General features: G+C 45.0%; 1 protein-coding gene across 3 annotated transcripts in view; it reads right to left on the reverse strand.

Annotated features, from left to right (window-relative positions):
* Positions 1-21,268, reverse strand: part of sdk2b (sidekick cell adhesion molecule 2b) — a 468,680-nt gene that overhangs the window by 80,013 nt on the left and 367,399 nt on the right. For all 3 annotated transcript variants that reach the window (XM_090212049.1, XM_090212048.1, XM_090212047.1), the window contains exons 4-5: positions 19,557-19,704; positions 7,011-7,144 (exon numbers count right to left, since the gene is read on the reverse strand). In XM_090212049.1, the coding sequence (XP_090068175.1) occupies positions 7,011-7,144; positions 19,557-19,704 (282 nt within the window). The remainder of the gene's footprint in view (positions 1-7,010; positions 7,145-19,556; positions 19,705-21,268) is intronic.

Below are 21,268 nucleotides of genomic sequence, written 5' to 3' on the forward strand. Positions count from 1 at the left end.
GCCATCACAGCAGCAAGATTTGTGACCTGTTGCCACAAGAAAAGGGCAACCAGTGAAGAACACACACCATTGTAAATACAACCTATATTTATGTTTATTTATTTTCTATTTGCACATCATTACAACACTGTATATAGACATAATATGACATTGAAATGTCTTTATTCTTTTGGAACTTTTGTAAGTGTGAAGTTTATTGTTCATTTTTTATTGTTTATTTCACTTTTGTTTATTATTCAATTGAATTGAAATTGAATTGAGAGAGAGAGTGAAAAAAAGAACACAACAGGCTCAAACAGTGATCAGTGTGTGTTTTCTGTGTGCATGACAGCGTACTCTATACAATAGATATGATGCAATCTAAAAGGTATGCAGTTCATATTAAATGTCGCTGCGGATGGTCTGCTCTGGCTTATTAAATAGCCAAAGCTCATTTTCAGGCCGGAGCCGTGCTGAACAGTACATTTCATTTCCAGTGGGCAGAGTGGATAAGTGAACATGTGTGCGGCCATGTGAGATATTGGAACTGACCGGAGCATACATCTCTGTTCTGACATAGCACTGAGGAGGATAGAACAGGACAGTACAGTGGCCACTGGTAATAACATTTGCTACGGAACTGGAACAATTGGAAAATATTGCTACACCAAAGCCAAAACTGTGAAAGGCAAAACCTTAGAGAGGTAGAGAGAGAGAGAGAGAGAGAGAGAGAGGTAGAGGTAGAGAGAGGTAGAGAGAGAGAGGTAGAGAGAGAGAGGTAGAGAGAGAGAGGTAGAGAGAGAGAGAGAGAGAGAGAGAGGTAGAGAGAGAGAGAGAGGTAGAGAGAGAGAGAGAGAGAGAGAGAGAAAAAGAGAGAGAGAAAAAGAGAGAAAGAAAGAAAGAAAGATAGCTTGTTTGTGTGAGGAAAGCCCATGGCAGTAGGAAAGCTGAGTCTAGAGTCCAGGAGAAACACATTGTGATCCATCTATCCTACCATGGCTGCATACACACCTCAGAAACAACAAAAGTTTGAGTGGGTGACATGGCCGTGGCGGTCATGAAATTTTGTCAGAGAGTTATTGTCATGCAAAAGTGCCAGTCTCACAGTAATTACTGATAAACACATTGGCAACTTTAACATTTAAAAACCTACAATAAATCAATTATATATACACCATCACAATAAATCCATTATTTATTTTAGTCACGTCCCAAATAAACATTATAACATGAAAAAAATGTGTTTCAGAAGAAAATTCTTTGAATGGTCCTACTGTATGTTATCTGGCTGTCCCCAACTGGCTGTCCCCAAACATACAGTATTTCATTAAACCGGGCCATGCCATAGACCGTAGGCTTGTTTGTTTAGCTGACAAGATATGCTTATAAGTCCCATGCCATTATTTTATATGATATGATTTTATAGTAAGACAAATATAATTGAACTTAGCTGAATGAAATAGAAAGGATATTTTTCCCATTCCGCAACTGCGCATATGAAGTGTCTATGTTGAGCGTAAAAGTGATCATTTGAAACAGGTCCTATATGCTAGATTTAGTTATTTGGCAACTTTAGTTGTGAAGGATACAAACCTCAGAGCGTGTTAGAAATCCAAACATATGGGCTGCATGGAGCGACTATAGGATGTTGATGATTTCAGAACGAGGTAAAAAATAAGAAGACGCTTGCTCTCTGTTCCTTGCCTCAGGCTGCACAGCTGTTCTCTCAACAAGAGATCATATTTTCACCCATCAGACTATTCTCATTTGAATCTTGTCTTTACTAATATGTACAATTTGTTTCGATTTAGAATGGCCCATTATCAAATGGGCAGGAACAGAGGCAGAGGAAAAAAAGACATTCATGCTTCCATTCATCTGTATGAATGGAGGCCGAGCACTTTCCTGCCGGTCTGTTAAACAATAATGATGGGTTGGCTACTTGGGTTTTATAGTGGGGAATGTGCTTAATATGAGCAGCTGAGGAATAAATATAACAACACTAATTTCACTCCGTGAAAGTGGTTCAAGAACATCTATAGGAACAAGTTTTCGCAATGAAACATACAGTATTTCATTAAACCGGGCTATCTGCATTGTGTCCCGCCACCCACCACCCGCCAACCCCTCTTTTAACCCCTCTTTTATGCTACTCTCTGTTTATCATATATGCATAGTCACTTTAACCACATCTACATGTACATACTACCTCAATCAGCCTGACTAACCAGTGTCTGTATGTGGCCTCGCTATTTTTATAGCCTCGCTACTGTATATAGCCTGTCTTTTTAATGTTGTTTTTATTTCTTTACTTACCTATTGTTCACCTAACACCTTTTTTGCACTTTTGGTTAGAGCCTGTAAGTAAGCATTTCACTGTAAGGTCTTCTACACCTGTTGTATTCGGCTTACGTGACAAATACACATTGATTTGATTTGTTGACACCCTGTCTTGTGTGTTCGGGAAAGAAATAAAGGACAGAGAGGGGAGATGGAAACGCACGGTGGTGAGATATTCTGTATAGCTAAAGGTAATGTGTCACCCAATGAATTATGAAAATATTTGTAAAAAAAATACTCAATACTGTGCTATTCAAAATGGCACAATCAATGAACCAACTGCATTGCCTGGGGCTCTACGATCTCTCCCAGAGAACATTTTGGAGCTTAAGGTAACCAGTCCATCCAGTAGGCGTAATAATACAGTCCACACTCAAAGGCCATTACTACAGGCTAGACCAATTACAGTGCCTTGCGAAAGTATTCGGCCCCCTTGAACTTTGCAACCTTTTGCCACATTTCAGGCTTCAAACATAAAGATATAAAACTGTCTTTTTTTGTGAAGAATCAACAACAAGTGGGACACAATCATGAAGTGGAACGACATTTATTGGATATTTAAAACTTTTTTAACAAATCAAAAACTGAAAAATTGGGCGTGCAAAATTATTCAGCCCCCTTAAGTTAATACTTTGTAGCGCCACCTTTTGCTGCGATTACAGCTGTAAGTTGCTTGGGGTATGTCTCTATCAGTTTTGCACATCGAGAGACTGACATTTTTTTCCATTCCTCCTTGCAAAACAGCTCGAGCTCAGTGAGGTTGGATGGAGAGCATTTGTGAACAGCAGTTTTCAGTTCTTTCCACAGATTCTCGATTGGATTCAGGTCTGGACTTTGACTTGGCCATTCTAACACCTGGATATGTTTATTTTTGAACCATTCCATTGTAGATTTTGCTTTATGTTTTGGATCATTGTCTTGTTGGAAGACAAATCTCCGTCCCAGTCTCAGGTCTTTTGCAGACTCCATCAGGTTTTCTTCCAGAATGGTCCTGTATTTGGCTCCATCCATCTTCCCTGTCCCCGCTGAAGAAAAGCAGGCCCAAACCATGATGCTGCCACCACCATGTTTGACAGTGGGGATGGTGTGTTCAGCTGTGTTGCTTTTACGCCAAACATAACGTTTTGCATTGTTGCCAAAAAGTTCAATTTTGGTTTCATCTGACCAGAGCACCTTCTTCCACATGTTTGGTGTGTCTCCCAGGTGGCTTGTGGCAAACTTTAAACAACACTTTTTATGGATGTCTTTAAGAAATGGCTTTCTTCTTGCCACTCTTCCATAAAGGCCAGATTTGGTCTTGGTAGATTTGCAGTGGGCTGATACTCCTTCCATTTCAATATTATCGCTTGCACAGTGCTCCTTGGGATGTTTAAAGCTTGGGAAATCTTTTTGTATCCAAATCCGGCTTTAAACTTCTTCACAACAGTATCTCGGACCTGCCTGGTGTGTTCCTTGTTCTTCATGATGCTCTCTGCGCTTTTAACGGACCTCTGAGACTATCACAGTGCAGGTGCATTTATACGGAGACTTGATTACACACAGGTGGATTGTATTTATCATCATTAGTCATTTAGGTCAACATTGGATCATTCAGAGATCCTCACTGAACTTCTGGAGAGAGTTTGCTGCACTGAAAGTAAAGGGGCTGAATAATTTTGCACGCCCAATTTTTCAGTTTTTGATTTGTTAAAAAAGTTTGAAATATCCAATAAATGTCGTTCCACTTCATGATTGTGTCCCACTTGTTTTTGATTCTTCACAAAAAAAATACAGTTTTATATCTTTATGTTTGAAGCCTGAAATGTGGCAAAAGGTCGCAAAGTTCAAGGGGGCTGAATACTTTCGCAAGGCACTGTAGGTACCAAAGACATCTTAAATCACGTTTGTTTTATATTTCTTCTACAATGCGCAATATGCGGTAGGCTGTGTATTGTATAATGGCACAACCATACTTTTAATTCAGTTTTTTTTTTTTCGGGCTTGGGCTCATATGCCTCATATTAGCGCTAATATGCATATGGAGGTTTTGAACTAATCTTCACCTTAGAAAGAGCTGTCCATTTCGTTGTGTTAGGCTTTAAAACATCTACAATAACCATGTTTTACACTCAGTTTCAACCTGCTGTTGAACTTCTTTCTTCATATTGATCATCACAGTGAGGTGTTTTAAGAGCATGATACTGTTTTGATGATAAGTGTTTGATGTGATTTTTTAATGGCATTTGCATTGATGTCAGAGTGGTTAGAGGGGACAATAGAGCCCTGAGTACCAGGCCATTAGGACCTGATGATCGTTAGCGAGTTGGGTACTGCCAAAGCATGTCCAGACTGCATGGGACTCAACGGTCACGTGGAATTGTACTGCAGTCATGGCGCATGACTGCTAGTGTGGCGGTAATATGGTCACCGCAACAGCTCTAAGTGTGTCTGTCTATGTGTGTGTTTTACTGACAGAATAATCTTCCCCTGTACACCTCCCTCTCTCCGTCCTTCCAACACCAATCTAGGATCAGTTGAGTGTTGGTGGACCCCAGGGGAATAATGCTGTGTGAGGGACATCCCTGCAGGGACCAAGAGAAAGCACGCACACACACACACACACACACACACACAATCTGGCAAGGGCTGTGTGTCCTTCACAGGGGCAGTGTGTGTCTCTCTCTCTGGCACCCCCACTTTCTCACCCTCTGCTATAATGTCTGTCTGTCTGCCTGCTCTGTTCTGTTTGCTCTATTCTGTCTGCTCTGTTCTATTTTGTCTGTTCTGTTCCGTCTGCTCTGCTCTGTCTGCCTGTCTGCTCTTTTCTGTCTGCTCTATTATTTCTGCTCTGTTCTATACTGTCTGCTCTGGTCTATCTGCTCTGGTCTGTCTGCTCTGTTCTGTCTGCATGTCTGCTCTTTTCTGTCTGCTCTATTATTTCTGCTCTGTTCTGTCTGCTCTGTTCTGTTCTGTCTGCTCTGTTCTATCATGTCTCCTCTGGTCTGTCTGCTGTTTACCTGTCTGCTCTATTATATCTGCTCTATTCTGATCTGTCTGCTCTGTTATATCTGCTCTGTTCTGGTCTGTCTGCTCTTGTCTGCATGTCTGCTATTTTCTGACTGCTCTATTATGTCTGCTTTGTTCTATTCTGTCTGCTCTGTTCTGTCTGCTCTATTATATTTTCTCTGCTCTGTTCTGTCTTCTCTGTCTGCTCTGTTCTGCCTGCTCTGTTCTGCCTGCTCTGTTCTGTTCTGTGTGCTCTGCCTCCTCTGTCTGCTCTGCTCTTTCTTCTCTGTCTGCTCTGTTCTGTCTTATCTGTCTGCTCTGTTCTGTCTGCTCTGTTCTGTCTTCTCTGTCTGCTCTGTTCTGTCTTATCTGTCTGCTCTGTTCTGTCTGCTCTGTTCTGTCCTCTCTGTCTGCTCTGTTCTGTCTGCTATGTTCTGTGTGTTCTGTCTTCTCTGTCTTCTCTATCTGCTCTGTTCTGTCTGCTCTGTTTTGTCTTCTCTGTCTGCTCTGTTCTGTCTGTTCTGTCTTCTCTGTCTGCTCAGTTCTGTCTTCTCTGTCGTCTCTGATCTGTCTGCTCTGTTCTGTCTGTTCTGTCTGCTCTGATCTGTCTGCTCTGTTCGGTCTGCTCTGTTCGGTCTGCTTTGTTTGGTCTGCTCTGGTCGGTCAGCTCTGTTCTGTCTGTTCTGTCTGCTCTGTTCTGTCTGCTCTGTCTGCTCAGTTCTGTCTGCTCTGTATTCTCTGTCTGCTCTGTTCTGTCTGTTCTGTCTGCTCTGTTCTGTCTGCTCTATTCTGTCTGTTCGGTCTGCTCTGTTATGTCTGCTATGTTCTGTCTGCTCTGTTCTGTCTGCTATGTTCTGTCTTCTCTGTTCTGTCTGCTCTGTTCGGTCTGCTCTGTTATGTCTTCTCTGTCTGCTCTGTTCTGCTCTGTTCTGCTTGCTCTGTTCGGTCTGCTCTGTTCTGTCTTCTCTGTCTGCTCTGTTCTGTCTGCTCTGTTCTGTCTGCTCATCTGTCTGCTCTGCTCTGTCTGTTCTGTCTGCTCTGCTCTGTTCTGTTCTGTCTGCTCTGTTCTGTCTGTATGTCTGCTCTATCTGCTCTGTTCTGTTCTGCTCTGTTCTGTCTATTCTGTTCTGTCTGCTCTGCTCTGTCTGTCTGTTCTTTCTGCTCTGTTCTGTCTGTATGTCTGCTCTATCTGCTATGTTCTGTTCTGCTCTGTTCTGTCTATTCTGTTCTGTCTGTCTGTCTGTTCTGGTCCCGGTACTCCTCTGAGATCTACTGTCTGGGTCTGAGTTATGTTCTAATCAACTGTCCCCCTGCACTGTGCCATAGGCCATGTCTGCTTCCGCTATAATCAAGTCTAATACCTTGAACTGCACCAGCCTGCGCTTGATTCTCTCTCAATGTGGAATCTGCTATGCTGCTGCTGGCCATAGTGTCTGTGTCTGGAAGTGTGTGTGTGTGTGGGTGTCATATAATCAACTCTTCACCAGAGAGCAGCTGCTTCCTTCGCTTGTCTTATACAGTATAATCAACTCTATCTGCCTGCTGCAGTGTGTGTGTGTGTATGCATGTGTGTGTGGGCATGCATCCTTGTGTGTGTCTACGTGTGTCTACGTGTGTCTATATGTGTGTGCGTGTGGTCCATGTGTGTATGTGCAAGCCTTCATTCATGTGTGCATATCTCTCCATATGGCTTCACTGCTACTCACTGTCAACAGACAGGGTGATGGGTTGGCTGGTCTTGTTTTCCCCGTTCTTGTCGTTGACCGCCTGTACATAGTAGCGTCCAGCATCAGGGGCCACCGTGGACAGGATGACCAGAGTGTTGTCCAGGGTAATGGCTCTGAGGAACACAGAGAGACATGTTCGGTCACTACACTGCCAAGAACACCACACAGAAAAAAACCTCTGTAGGCTATCTGTGTGCAGGGTTTTGCTCCAGCCCAGCACAACCTGCATTATTGAGATCCTATTTGACTTATTTCTCTTGGACACACAGTCTTGCATAACACACACACACACACACACACACACACACACACACACACACACACACACACACACACAAACACAAACACAAACACACACACACACACACTTTCTTCCCCAGGAACAAATGTCCTCCGGGTATAGAACTGAATAAGATCCTAGTTTCCCTGTTGTATTCCTGTTGTTTGTACTAGCTCCTCCCCTGCTCCTGCCCCTCCCACCCTGTGCTGACCAGTGGACTGAGACCTAGAGCTCCTCTCCCTGCAGTCTACCAATTATAGCCCTACCTTTGTTTACAATCAATGTTTGCTTATTATCAGCACCTGTTCACCAATTTGGAGCTGGATTGAATGTTTAGACACGTTGCCACCTACCCCCTCACCCTCCCTCTCCCTCCGTTTCTCTCTCTCTCTCCTCCAAGAGACAGCATACTAATGTGAATGCACCTCGCCCCTGGAGGAATACAAACCACCACCAACACTCTGAGGATCATACAGTACACACATATCCTACTATACAATCAGTGCAACAGAAAGGAAATGTTGGATAGATATTAACAAATGCAGTGCATGCACAAGTAAAGTTAAATACAAGCACATTCACTATTTATGCAAAAGTATGTGGACACCTGTAAAATTAGTGGATTCGGCTATTTCAGGTACACCCGTTGCTGACAGGTGTACAGTATAAAATTGAGCACACGGCCATGCAATCTCCATAGACAAACATAGGCAGTAGAATAGTCTTACTGAAGAGCTCAGTGACTTTCAACGTGGCACCGTCGTAGGATGCCGCCTTTCCAAGAAGTCACAGTTCTGTCCTGCTACAGCTTCCCCGGTCAACTGTAAGTGCTGTTATTGTGAAGTGGAAACTTATAGGAGCAACAACGGCTCAGCCACGAAGTGGTAGGCCACACAAGCTCACAGAACGGGCCCGCGCATAGTGCATAAAAATCGTCTGTCCTCAATAACTGCGCACCATGCGCCATGTCAAGCTTCGGCTGGAGTGGTGTTAAACTCGTGGCCTCTGGAGCAGGGGAAACACGTTCTCTGAAGTGATGAATTGTGGCCTCTGGAGCAGGGGAAACACGTTCTCTGAAGTGATGAATTGTGGCCTCTGGAGCAGGGGAAACACGTTCTCTGAAGTGATGAATTGCGCTTAACCATCTGGTAGCCCGATGGACGAATCTGAGTTTGGCGGATGCCAGAAGAACACTACCTGCCCCAATGCATGTGCCAACTGTAAAGTTTGGTGTATGAGGAATAATGGGGCTATTTTTCATGGTTCGGGCTAGGTCCCTTAGTTCCAGTGAAGGGAAATCTTAACGCTACAGCATACAATGACATTCTAGATGATTCTGTGCTTCCAACTTTGTGGCAACAGTTTGGGAAAGGCCCTTTTCTGTTTCATTATGACAATGCCCCCGTACACAAAGCGAGGTCCATACAGAAATCGTTTGTCGAGATCGGTGTGGAAGAACTTGACTGGTCTGCACAGAGCCCTGACCTCAACCCCATCAAACACCTTTGGGATGAATTGAAACGCTGACTGCAAGCCCGGCCTAATCGCCCAACATCAGTGTCCGACCTCACTAATGCTCTTGTGGCTGAGTGGAAGCAAGTCCCCGCAGCAATGTTACAACATCTAGTGGAAAGCCTTCCCAGGCTGTTATAGCAGCAAAGGGGGAAACAACTCCATATTAATGCCCATGATTTTGGAAAGAGATGTTCAACAAGCAGGTGTCCACATACTTTTGGTCATGTAGTGTATGTGCCCCTTTAGTTTATCTTCACATGCATACCGGAGACAACATTTCTAGGTGCAATGCTCAGTACTGAACCGTCCTGAATGAACAAGGCCGTGGTATTGGAATCAACTGGAAGTCTGGGAGACTTAACGAGTATGCACTTGGCAACCAGCAGCAGTGGTAAGAGGTTGTTGTGATTAATGGTGGGTTGTAAATAAGTGGCTCGGCTGTGTGTCACGGATGGTGTGCTTTGCTTATGTTCTATTCGGAGTGGAGAGGTGCTTGGTTTGGCTTCCTGGGGTGTATGCACGCCCCTATGTACCAGCAGACCCTGACGCAGTTATAGCACAGCGAGGGTGCTGCGGTTCGCCTGCCGATACGTCCCTCCTCCTCTAATCACAGACACATACAGACACACACGCACACACACCATGAACCCTTTCACACCCCCACTCTCCCCTCACACGTACGCTGAGTTTAGATGCCATCTATGTGAAAAGTCCTGTTTATCAGCCATTAGGGTTCTGGGTGGTTCTTGAATTCCGGTGGCATTTGCATCCCTCACCTTTGCAATCACGAAAAACACTTTAAAATGACAAGTAGTTACACATCATACATGTTTTTGTTTATATTGAACTGTGTATAACAGTGACCAAATATAATGCAAATCCTTAACACTGCAAAACGATGCATTGTTTAAAGTACTTAGAGTAAGCAAATTGGCTTGTCCCAGTAGTGATGAGTAGAGTTCAAGTGACATGTTTTGGAGATTTAGAGATATCTATCTATGATTTTGAATGCTAGAAAGTAAACAAAAGTATTTAATCCATTGTAAAGATCAACAAAAACAAATAAGGCTATTCAAATCTGTATTTTTTTTTTATTTTATTTTTTTAAATTTTTTTTATTTTTATTTTTTACCTTGATTATTCCCTCCAGTGGCAAACTGTTATCGGGGGAGGGGCCTATATTAAAGAAAACAAACAGCTAATCACACCTTTTTAATATGCCATAAATTTGAAGATTCCATCGATAATTTGGTGTGTGAAAATACAAAGTGCCATTGGCGTTACTCAATTTAAATGCAGAGAAATAATCAGATTAGCAAACAATTGGTAAAGAATGAATGACCTTAGATTTGTAATTGGTGATACCGGCATTCGTGTTTCTTTTCTCCTACTGCTGGTACAATGTCATCATTATGGTAAAACATGTATATTTCAAGTCATTATGCTGCTACAGTATATTAGTTGATTTAGAATCAGAAAATGAAACCAAACAGATAGAAATTAAACATCCAGAAAATGTAAGTACATTTATTCCAAAATACCATGCTCAAAAGTAACTGCATTTCAAGAACGACCATTCTATAAGTAGGATGGCTAAAGAGCCCTGCTCCTGCTAGACTGATATTCTACTGTATAACGAGCAGTCAGGCCAGGGTCACTAACAAGAACACAGCTGAACAACAAGAACAGAAAAACCAACAATGGTCAGCAGACACAATGGGAGACCAACCGACTGATACACTGCTGCTGTGCGTGTGTGTGTGTGTGTGTGTGTGTGTGTGTATGTGTACCTGAGCTGAACCCCTTATAAAAACACATCTCTCCACTCCACTGCTGGAAAACAACACAATGGCCCCCAGTAGAGGAGAGAGATGGCGGTGATGGAGGAGCAGGGTGTTATTGGTGCTGTATACCTGTTATTTGGGTTCTCTTCATGACATACAAGTTCCAACCGCTTGACTGATTGATTTTAAAATATCTCCAAGCGAGAGACACTTGTGATTCCCAGAGCGTCTCCATTGGAAAAAGTCAGTCGTTCCAAAGCGTCTCGTAGGCCTGAATAAATCCATGGTTAATATTTAACACTACTGTCCTCATCGCTGTGGAGACACATCCCAGACCGTCACCTTGCCGATGAATTATGGATTCCCATAGGGAAGTGGATGGAGTGGAACTGTCCGGAGCGTTAAACGAATCCCAGGTGATTCCTGGGACCTTTCCAAAACGGGGACAGTGTGTAACGATGCCTGTAGCTTGTAAGATAAGTAACCGTCTACGGATGAATATAGTGAGTATAGTGAGTAGATATTCACTGTATTAAACAGGCATTACTATGTAATGCAGCCAATCATCTTCATTGTGTACCTGAATACTACATACACTTCAGCAATAAGGCCCGAGTGGGTGTGGTATACGGTCATTATACCACGGCTAAGAGCTGTTCTTACGCACGACGTAACGCTGTAGTATATTGGCCCTATATCATAAACCTCAGAGGTGCCTTATTGCCACACACACACACACACACACACACACACACACACACACACACACGTGTCTCCCCTGCTGCTTGTTCTCTCTTTAACCTTCAACATGAGCCCATCCCAAATTACACCTTATTCCCTACATAGTGCACCACTTATGACCAGGATCCATAGGGTTCTGGTCAAAAGTAATGCACTATGTAAGGAATAGGGTGCAATTTGGGATGCAGACCTGTGAAAGCAGTAGAAGGACTCATCTGCCATGTCTACATCAAGATACAGGCCGAAGGAAAGAGAGAGCAAGAGTGGAGGAATCTAAGGGCTGTTCTATAGCTGCTTCTTCACGGTGATTTAGTAAAGTATGAAGAAGTATTTCTATCCTTTCTTACCCCCTCTCGCTCTCTCTCTGTCTCTCTCTCTGTCTCTCTCTCTGTCTCTCTCTCTGTCTCTCTCGCTCTCTCTCTCTGTCTCTCTCTGTCTCTCTCTCTGTCTCTCTCTGTCTCTCTCTCGCTCTCTCTCTGTCTCTCTCTCTGTCTCTCTCTGTCTCTCTCTCTGTCTCTCTCTGTCTCTCTCTCTGTCTCTCTCTGTCTCTCTCGCTCTCTCCCTTTCTCTCTCTCTCTCTCTCTGTCTCTCTCTGTCTCTCTCTCTGTCTCTCTCTGTCTCTCTCGCTCTCTCCCTTTCTCTCTCTCTGTTAGCTGTGTTGTGAGCTGTCAGGAGCTCGGTGGTAATGATGGTTTAGCAATGTGATGATGCTGCTGCTGCATGGGATTTATCAAGACAGGGAGCTGGGAAATTAGGACAAATCAGTTATGTCGGAGTGTGTGTTTTGTAGGAGTGAGAGAGATGGTTAGAGAGAGAGAGAGAACGAAAGAGAGAGAGAGAAAGCATGTGTTTGTGTTTGTGTGAGCGTGTATGTGTATGTGCGTATGTGTGTTCGTGTGTGTCCACATGTCTATGGGTATACTTATCTCTCTCTCTCTCTCTCTCTCTCTCTCTCTCTCTCTCTCTCACACACACCTCTCTCTCTCTCTCTCTCTCTCTCTCTCTCTCTGTCTCTCTCTCTCTCTCTCTCTCTCTCTCTCTCTCTCTCTCTCTCTCTCTCTCTCTCTCTCTCTCTCTCTCTGTCTCTCTCTCTCTCTCTCTCTCTGTCTCTCTCTCTCTCTCTCTCTCTCTCTCTCTCTCTCTCTCTCTCTCTCTCCCTCTCTCTCTCTCTCTCTCTTTTCTTTGATTCAACCCACATTTGCATTGGTATTCCACTGTAACAGCTCCCATTCACTACGGAGTCTGCCGGGAGTCTGCAATGCAGAAGGCTGGACAGCAGGCAGCATCTCTGATACATGTTGGCCACTTATAGCAAGAGACTGTGCTGTGCTGGGGCCTGGAGGTGTCATGTATCTCTGTTTGTAATTATTTCCCATCTAGGGTTTATTTATGTATTTGATGCCATGGGGGAGGAAAGTGATTGACAGCTAACACTGATAATGATTATGTACAGCTCCCATCAACATGCGTGTGTGCTTGCACATGTGTGTAGTCTTGTGTGTTTGTGTAAAACATAGTTGACATAGTGTGACAGTGTCCAGACTACTCGGAGCCACACACAATGGAAGAGTGTAATGTCATGGTAGTGTGTGTGTGTGTCTCCCCCCCCCCCCCCCCGACACCCACCTCAGACCTCCATTACTTACAGACAAATAGCTGTTACCGGGGCCAGCCTCTGCCAGATTCCCCAAAGAGAAAGAGGGGTGAGGGGTCGGGGGGGATAAAGCGGCAGGCCTGGGCCAGAGCCGACACCCTGCCTTCCACCGCTCCACAACACATTGTTCTAATGAAAAGCTACAGCTTCAGGGTGGATGGAGGGAGGAGATAGAGAGGAGGAGAGGAGGGAGGCTGTTGCTCATGAAAACAGCCACTTGCTTGTCTCAGTGGGAGTGTGCTCTCATGATTTGTAGCTGGCCGCTTGACTTCTCACTCCCTACTGCTACCCCTTAACCAAGTTATTTTCACAACTATGGTATTGAGGATTCATAGTAATAGATATACATCAATTGTCACATCTCTTGATGTACTGCCTGAGAGTTGGACACAGCATGGTGGTCAGATCAGTCAGATTCCTCTACATCCTTGAGAATGTGACATCCCACCTCAGAGTTTGGTGAACATCTGAGATTTCAGCAGCATCCCTATCATTAGCAGCCTCTTCACACCTACAATACTCTGCTAGGACCTGTTTCCCCTTGAGCATTTCTATTGGCCAGTGAGTGAGTCCAGCCAGGTCAACCAGGACTAATCCTACACACACACACACACACACACACACACACACACACACACACACACACACACACACACACACACACACACACACACACACACACACACACACACACACACACACACACACACACACACACACACACACACACACACACACACACCACAGTGAGTAATGGAGAATCCATATTATACTGACAGGAGGTGGATGTCTCAGGCAGACCTATTAATTGACCACTCTCTCTAAGCAGCAGATTACACTGGTAATTGCACAGCGGGTGTCAGCAAAGCATCAATATTCCTCCTCATCCCCAGTCTTCTCCTCTCTGTGATTTCCCAGGTAGGCCACGTTATGTTAGGTTGTTAACTGTCATGGCTACAAGGTTGTAGGGCTGTAGCACTCAGAGATAAATCCATGACTCAACGTCTTGAGAGACAAGAGAGACGTTTCCGGATGAAAAAAGAGAGATAGAGAGAAATGGTTGACTAAGAAAGAAAATGCATGCCAGGGCCCGCTTGACTCCTCTACTCCTCCTCGCGCCTGACTCCTCTACTCCTCCTCGTGCCTGACTCCTCTACTCCTCCTCGTGCCTGACTCCTCTACTCCTCCTCGTGCCTGACTCCTCTACTCCTCCTCGTGCCTGACTCCTCTACTCCTCCTCGTGCCTGACTCCTCTACTCCTCCTCGTGCCTGACTCCTCTACTCCTCCTCGTGCCTGACTCCTCTACTCCTCCTCGTGCCTGACTCCTCTACTCCTCCTCGTGCCTGACTCCTCTACTCCTCCTCGTGCCTGACTCCTCTACTCCTCCTCGTGCCTGACTCCTCTACTCCTCCTTGCGCCTGACTCCTCTACTCCTCCTCGTGCCTGACTCCTCTACTCCTCCTCGTGCCTGACTCCTCTACTCCTCCTCGCGCCTGACTCCTCTACTCATCCTCGTGCCTGACTCCTCTACTCCTCCTTGCGCCTGTCTCCTCTACTCCTCCTCGTGCCTGACTCCTCTACTCCTCCTTGCGCCTGTCTCCTCTACTCCTCCTCGTGCCTGACTCCTCTACTCCTCCTCGCGCCTGTCTCCTCTACTCCTCCTCGTGCCTGACTCCTCTACTCCTCCTCGCGCCTGTCTCCTCTACTCCTCCTCGTGCCTGACTCCTCTACTCCTCCTCGTGCCTGACTCCTCTACTCCTCCTTGCGCCTGACTCCTTTACTCCTCCTCGTGCCTGACTAGTCTACTCCTCCTCGCGCCTGACTCACCTTCCAATCTGGCAAACGGTGCGGTGCAATTCCGGGTAAATGTGTTTACTGAAGGAGGCTCTGATTATACAGCACATTAAGTCTCGGGAATAACACAACAAATCACAGCCCCCAAATGGAAAAGGCCCTTTCAATTGCATCTCATTCAATGAGAGAAGAGTAATTGCTATTAGAGCTAAATAAGTACTTTTTCTCCCCTCGGCCTCACCCAGCCCTGGCACACTGCATTCCAATGAGCACGGCCGGGACACAGCCAGTCTAAAACCAACTAGTGCAGAGCAGATCGGCCGGAATTCGAGACACTAAACCTGTTCAGGACAGTGGTGATCAATCAAATATAGAGAAGCAGATTGGAGACAAAGAAGGCAGTTTGGGTTTTACATTTTTGAACAGATGACTGCTCTTTTCAGTTAAGGGCCATATTTCTGTTGTTGAAGCTAAACAGGATCACTATGAAGAGTACATAGAACCCTTTCTCTGCGACAAGGACGCTAACAGTCAGAGGACAGAGCAGACTAGGTGGATGCCAGAAAGAACAGCTGCATAGGCTGCGCGGGCGGCAGAGAGATAACAGTCGCAGGCCCACTATGAGACATTGCCTCTGTCAAGGGAAACTGGAGGCAGGGGAGCCGAAATGGGGGAATTCTATGAGCTGCCATGGATCTTGTTTACTTTACATATCCATAGTGATAGATACTGTATGTTCATTTCCCTGTTCGTTCCAGGGAGACCAGTCCAATGTGCCTTTGAAAGTTGAGAAAAACGTAACTAAGTTACACTCAGAATCTTTCTCCAAGGCTACACTTTCACACATAACTAAACCCGCCTTCATGTCCTTGGAATCCAAAGCCCTCACCGACTCCCCTCCCATCCACCCTGCTATGGGGGGACCTGCCTGGCTACCTGGCTGACTACAGTGTGATGAAAGTCATCTCTGAACAGCATCAATTGTGCCAAAGCAGAACGTAAAGGAGAAGGAGTCATACCACACCCAGGGTCAATTGTGTTCAATTTTACAAGATGTTATATTGCTTTGTTATTCTGGAAATATTCCTTTCTATAGTGGTAGAGGAGAGAGGAGAGGAAAGATAGAGACAGGTGGTGAGAAGAGATGCTGCAAATGACATGTATGACACCTCAACTAGATGACGTGAGAGAGAGAGGGATGGAGAGAGAGAGGGATGGAGAGAGAGAGAGACTTGAATAAAGCCTTTTTACAATTTTGAATTTGAGAGAGAGAAAACCTGAGAGAATGGGAGAGAGAAACATGTTGTCCCCCACAAATAATGCAGAGCCCCCCTTGGGCCAATTGAGATATCGTGTGTGACTAACACATTTCAGTTATCATGTGTGACCACAGATTATCCATTATATTGACCAGATTCTCAAGTGGCCGCTGTAACAATGAAAATAAACGTCTTCTAAAATGGAAGGCAGTCTGGGTACCAGTCTCTTTAGCTTATCCACTCTTTGTAGTCCATGTCATGTGCCAAAGACTCTCTGGCAATAACAAGGAGTGGCAAGGATTATTTGCTAAAGAGACTGGTACCCAGGCTAGAAGGCAGTCGGGAGGAGACAAGATCAGGTGGGACCATTCTAGCCAATGAGAGGGCAGATACGCGTGTGAACAACTCTGATATAAAGTGTTTTTTTTTCTCAAAGTTGCCGGGACGTCACGTGTCCTACTTATATCAGTACACTAATAATAACCTATCCACTAAAAAACTTATATTCGATCAAATAAGCCACACGTAGCAAATAAGCCATTACAGTTTTTGTTAACCAAATTCAACACTCTCTCATTGACCTCCATTTCGGGCCCAGTTATCCCTCTAGCTTTACCTCTTCCTCTCTGGTGTGACTCACAAATTTCAGTTAATTACTATAGCTCCCGTCTTGGGCCAATCAGTGTAATTTTGAAAATGCCGGTTTTCTAGAGCAAGACACATCATTCAACCAAGTTGAGTCCAAATCGGGCCGGTGCTGTCCGAGATATCGCGCGTGACTAACGTGCTAACAGACGGAAGCAGACCGATCCACAGTCCCCTGCCCGATTTCATTGTGAGGAACAACAAAAATCAATGCCCTCATTTAGATTCTCTGTGCCTGTCTCTCCCGTGGTGGCTGTTGCTCTCCTCTCTCTCCAAACACACCTGCGCCCCAGAGGCTAGAGTGAACTTTATACAGACCAGTAATGAGTATATAAGTTCTCTGCTGCAGTGAGAGGACAGGCTGCACAGGCTATTGGTGACAACAAGCAGTCACGCCTTGGCCTTAGTTATCTTTGTTTTCTTTATTATTTTGGTTAGGTCAGGGTGTGACATGGGGGATTTATGTGTTTTGACTGGTCTAGGGGTTTTGTATGTTTATGGGGTGTTTTCTGGTCTAGGTGTTTATTGTAAGTCTATGGTTGCCTAGATTGGTTCTCAATTAGAGGCAGGTGCTTATCGTTGTCTCTGATTGGGAACCATATTTAGGCAGCCATGTTCTTTGGGTATTTTGTGGGTGATTGTTTCCTGTCTTTGTGTCATTGCACCAGATAGGACTGTTTCGGTTTTCACATTTGTTGTTTTGTATTTTTGTAAGTGTTCTCGTTTATCATCTATATTAAACATGTTGAACACTAACCACACTGCATTTTGGTCCTCCTCTCCTTCAACGGAAGAAAACCGTTACACACTCTCTCTCTATTTTCTTTTATTTAACTAGGCAATTCAGTTAAGAACAAATTATTGTTTACAATGACAGTCTAGGAACAGTGGGTTAACTGCCTTGTTCAGGGGCAGAACGACAGATTTTTACCTTGTCAGCTCTGGGATTCGATCTTGCAACCTTTCAGTTACTGGCCTAATGCTCTAAAACACTAGGCCCCCTGCCACCCTTCTCTCTCCCTTTCCCTCTCTCCCTCCTCTCTCTTTCTACTAAGGCTTTAAAGCCACTACAGAGTGGATGCCTGTGGCGCTATTCAAATTCAATTAAATAATTGTTTTAAAAAAAGACCACCATGTTATCGCCAGTGCTTATTTGCACATATTAACCTTGACAGCTCGTTTGTGTGGAATTTGAAAGTTAGGATCTAGAGAGCGGGAGGCAAGGACAAGGGTGTATAGAAGGACACACGGTGGGTGGCCCTGTGCCTGGCGAGAGAGAGTGAGAGGGGGAGAGAGAGAATGTGTGTTTGAGAGAGAAAGTTATGAGAATGAGCTTCTTTCAGATAGTCTGACACCAGCTCAGAGTCACGTGGGTCGTGCGCCAGCCAGGCTAACTTTCCGATGGGAAACATATGAAAAGTGAAAGAGTTCAATGTAGTGTTTTGATTAGTCTTTTGCAACATCATGTTTTGTATACAATGAGGTTCCGACCTCTTTACCCACCCCACAGCAGGAAGGAGACACACCAGACTCATTAGTCAGGTGGTCTTTACCTCTTCCTCTACCTCTTTCCCCACCCTTTTCCAACTTTCCTCAAATCAATTCTCTTCTATTCTCTCTCTCTCCTTCCTTCATCCTCTCTCTCCTTGTCTCATTGTCATTCAGGGACGGGTGATGATTACTGATGATGAGTATCAGATAAGGAAGCCGCAGTCTAACCTAAGGGAAGGTCACCTCCCTGATGAATACACAGACACATGATGAGGGAGGGGTGGGTCACCTTTATCACACATACATGCTGTGCCCCCTCACACACACACACACACACACACGCACGCACACGCACACACACACACACACACACACACACACACACACACACACACACACACACACAGTGTCCTCTCACACACAGAGGACAAGGACAAATAAAAAAAACCTGCCAAAACAAAAAAGAAACCAAAACTCAATTAGCAAAGCTGTCACCTTGGCTGTAGCTGCCTGTCTCCTAGTCCTACAGTCCTGTAGTGGATATATATATATATGGAGGCAATCCTTCTACTGAAAATTAGCAGTGCTCCCAGTCTCCCACTCAGGCCAGAAAACTAGCACCTCTTTCCAAAAGCAACTCTCTATTTGACCCCTTTTCCATTTTAAGAGGGGGAATGCCAAGACAAGAAACCAAGACAAGAATCCTATTTGAGGCTGTTAGCGGCTCTGCCAGGCACTCAGAGTGCCACAGAGCCCCCTGTCCCCCCTCTCAGAGGCCCCTGTCTGGCCCCAATGTAGTCTGATAGTACCAGGCCTCTCTTTGACCTGGTAAACAAGTCTCCCTCACTGCCTCGCCTCCATTTGGAGGGCAGAATAAAGGGAGAGTAGAGGTGAGGCCCTGGGAGTACATTTCACTGAGGCAAAGACTATTTCAAGTGATGGAGACATAGTTACAACCAGATAGAACATGCACCCTATCACGCTCTGTCTCACTTTCCCCTTCTCTCTCTCTCTCTCTCTCTCTCTCTCTCTCTCTCTCCCTCTCTCCAACTCTCTCTCAAACACATGCACAATCAACCACATAGCATATAGATACATAAAATCCACAGATGCAGCCCACACATATGAAACACAATAGACTGAACAACACATTCACACAAACACATAATAGACAACATATCTATTGTTATGCAAATAGACAACATCTTGATGGAAAAAACGACACATTGTCTGTGACAACAATAACAGAGAGGTACATATATATATATATATATATATATATATATATAGACAGAGAGAGAGACAGAGAGAGAGACAGAGCGAGTGAGCTGCATAAGAGACAGCATCATCGTGCATCTTACATGCGGCTGCTGGGCGGAATCTTGCGTCCGTCTCTGAACCATGTGACCTGCGGCTGGGGAAAGCTCCTGATGCGTGGAGCGGGAACAACCGCCCCCTCCCCCTGAGAGACCGACTGGGCACGCTCACCCTCTTCAAAACTGCCCATGACTAAAGAAAGAAAGGAGAGACAAACAGAAAACAAATTACAGTTGAGTTATTACTGAGGAGAATATTCTCTCTCAAACTTGATCTTTTGTCTCCGAAAATGTTTTCACTATCTGTTTTTTTGAACTGAGGTGTTATATTGAACCAGTTGGTCAGACAGCTGATAAGTTGATCAAATATTTTTTTTATAAAAAATTGTACTTTGGCAACTGTAGAACTGATATAATGTAACTGTCATATTCATATTACATAATAATGCAGTCTTCCTGTCTTTCTCAAACTTTCTTTAATTTTGGTTTCCTTTTCAAATTCAAACATCGTGTCGGCAATAAATACGTTTTTCGAAAAAAAGATCAGATTTGGGCTGCCTGTGTAAACGCAGCCATTATCACCTCAGACTCAATAAGAGTGGGTTGCTGAAGAATAGTAGCTTCACTTTCTCTTTAGTGCCCACAAGGTTGTTCCAATGAGACTACATGCTTGAGCAGTGGCTGTCATTGATGAAGTAGGCCTAGTTGTGCTACAAGCCATTAAAGACACAGAGCTGGGGACTCGAAAGGTAACTTTCTGTCAGTTTCCCCGCCAGATAGATGTTCAAAATCCAATAAATCCTCTCTAACCTCTCTATGTGAATAATACATCAAACAGTCAATTAAGTTACCACACATTTTAGAAATAATACCATCTTTGATACATGCAAAAGCCTTTAGACTTTGAACCAAACAGATTTCCTGAATGTGTAGAATGACAGTGGTCAATTGTGGCAAATCTCTTTTTTCTTTCAAAGAGAATACATCTGTAATCTGGTATTGCTGTGCTGCTGTACTGCTTAGGACCCAAATGGAAATCTGTGAAGTCTTCAAATCCCTCGACTTTGCTTTGATGTCGTCGTTGTTCCTAATCTGCAATTGCTTCTCCTCGCTGTGTTCCTCTTTCAAGAGTGTGTGTCTCTGCAATCCTATTGTCTGGTCTAACCACCCTCTCCCTCTGTTTCTCTGTCTCTCCTCTCCTTTTCAGTCTCCCACCCTCCCTCTCTCCCCCTCTCATTCTCCTCCTCTCTCTCCCGCTCTCACCCTCCCTCTCTCTCTCCCCCTCCCTCTCACCCCCCCATCTCTTCTCCCACCTCTCTCTCTCTTCCCCCTCTCATTCTCCTATGTCTCTCCCCCTCCCTCTCTCTCTCCCCCTATCATTATCTCTCTCCTCCCCTCTCATCTCTCTCTCTCTCTCCCCCTCCCTCTCTCTCTCACCTTCTCATTCTCTCTCTCTCTCCCCCTTTCATTCTCCCTCTCTCTCTCCCCTCCCTCTCTCTCTCCCCCTCTCATTCTCTCTCTCTCTCCCCTCTCATTCTCCCTCTCTCTCTCCCGCGCTCACCCTCCCTCTCTCTCTCTCCCCTCCCTCTCTCTCTCCCCCTCTCATTCTCCCTCTCTCTCCCCTTCCCTCTCTCTCTCCCCCTCTCATTCTCTCTCTCTCCCCCTCTCTCTCTCTCTCCTGCTCTCACCCTCCCCTTCTCTCTCCCCCTCTCTCTCCCCCTCTCATTCTCCCTCTATCTCTCCCCCTCTCATTCTCC

The sequence above is a fragment of the Oncorhynchus mykiss genome, chromosome 20, assembly GCF_057628025.1.
Source record: "Oncorhynchus mykiss isolate SJ-2025 chromosome 20, ASM5762802v1, whole genome shotgun sequence".
Taxonomy (NCBI): Eukaryota; Metazoa; Chordata; class Actinopteri; order Salmoniformes; family Salmonidae; genus Oncorhynchus; species Oncorhynchus mykiss.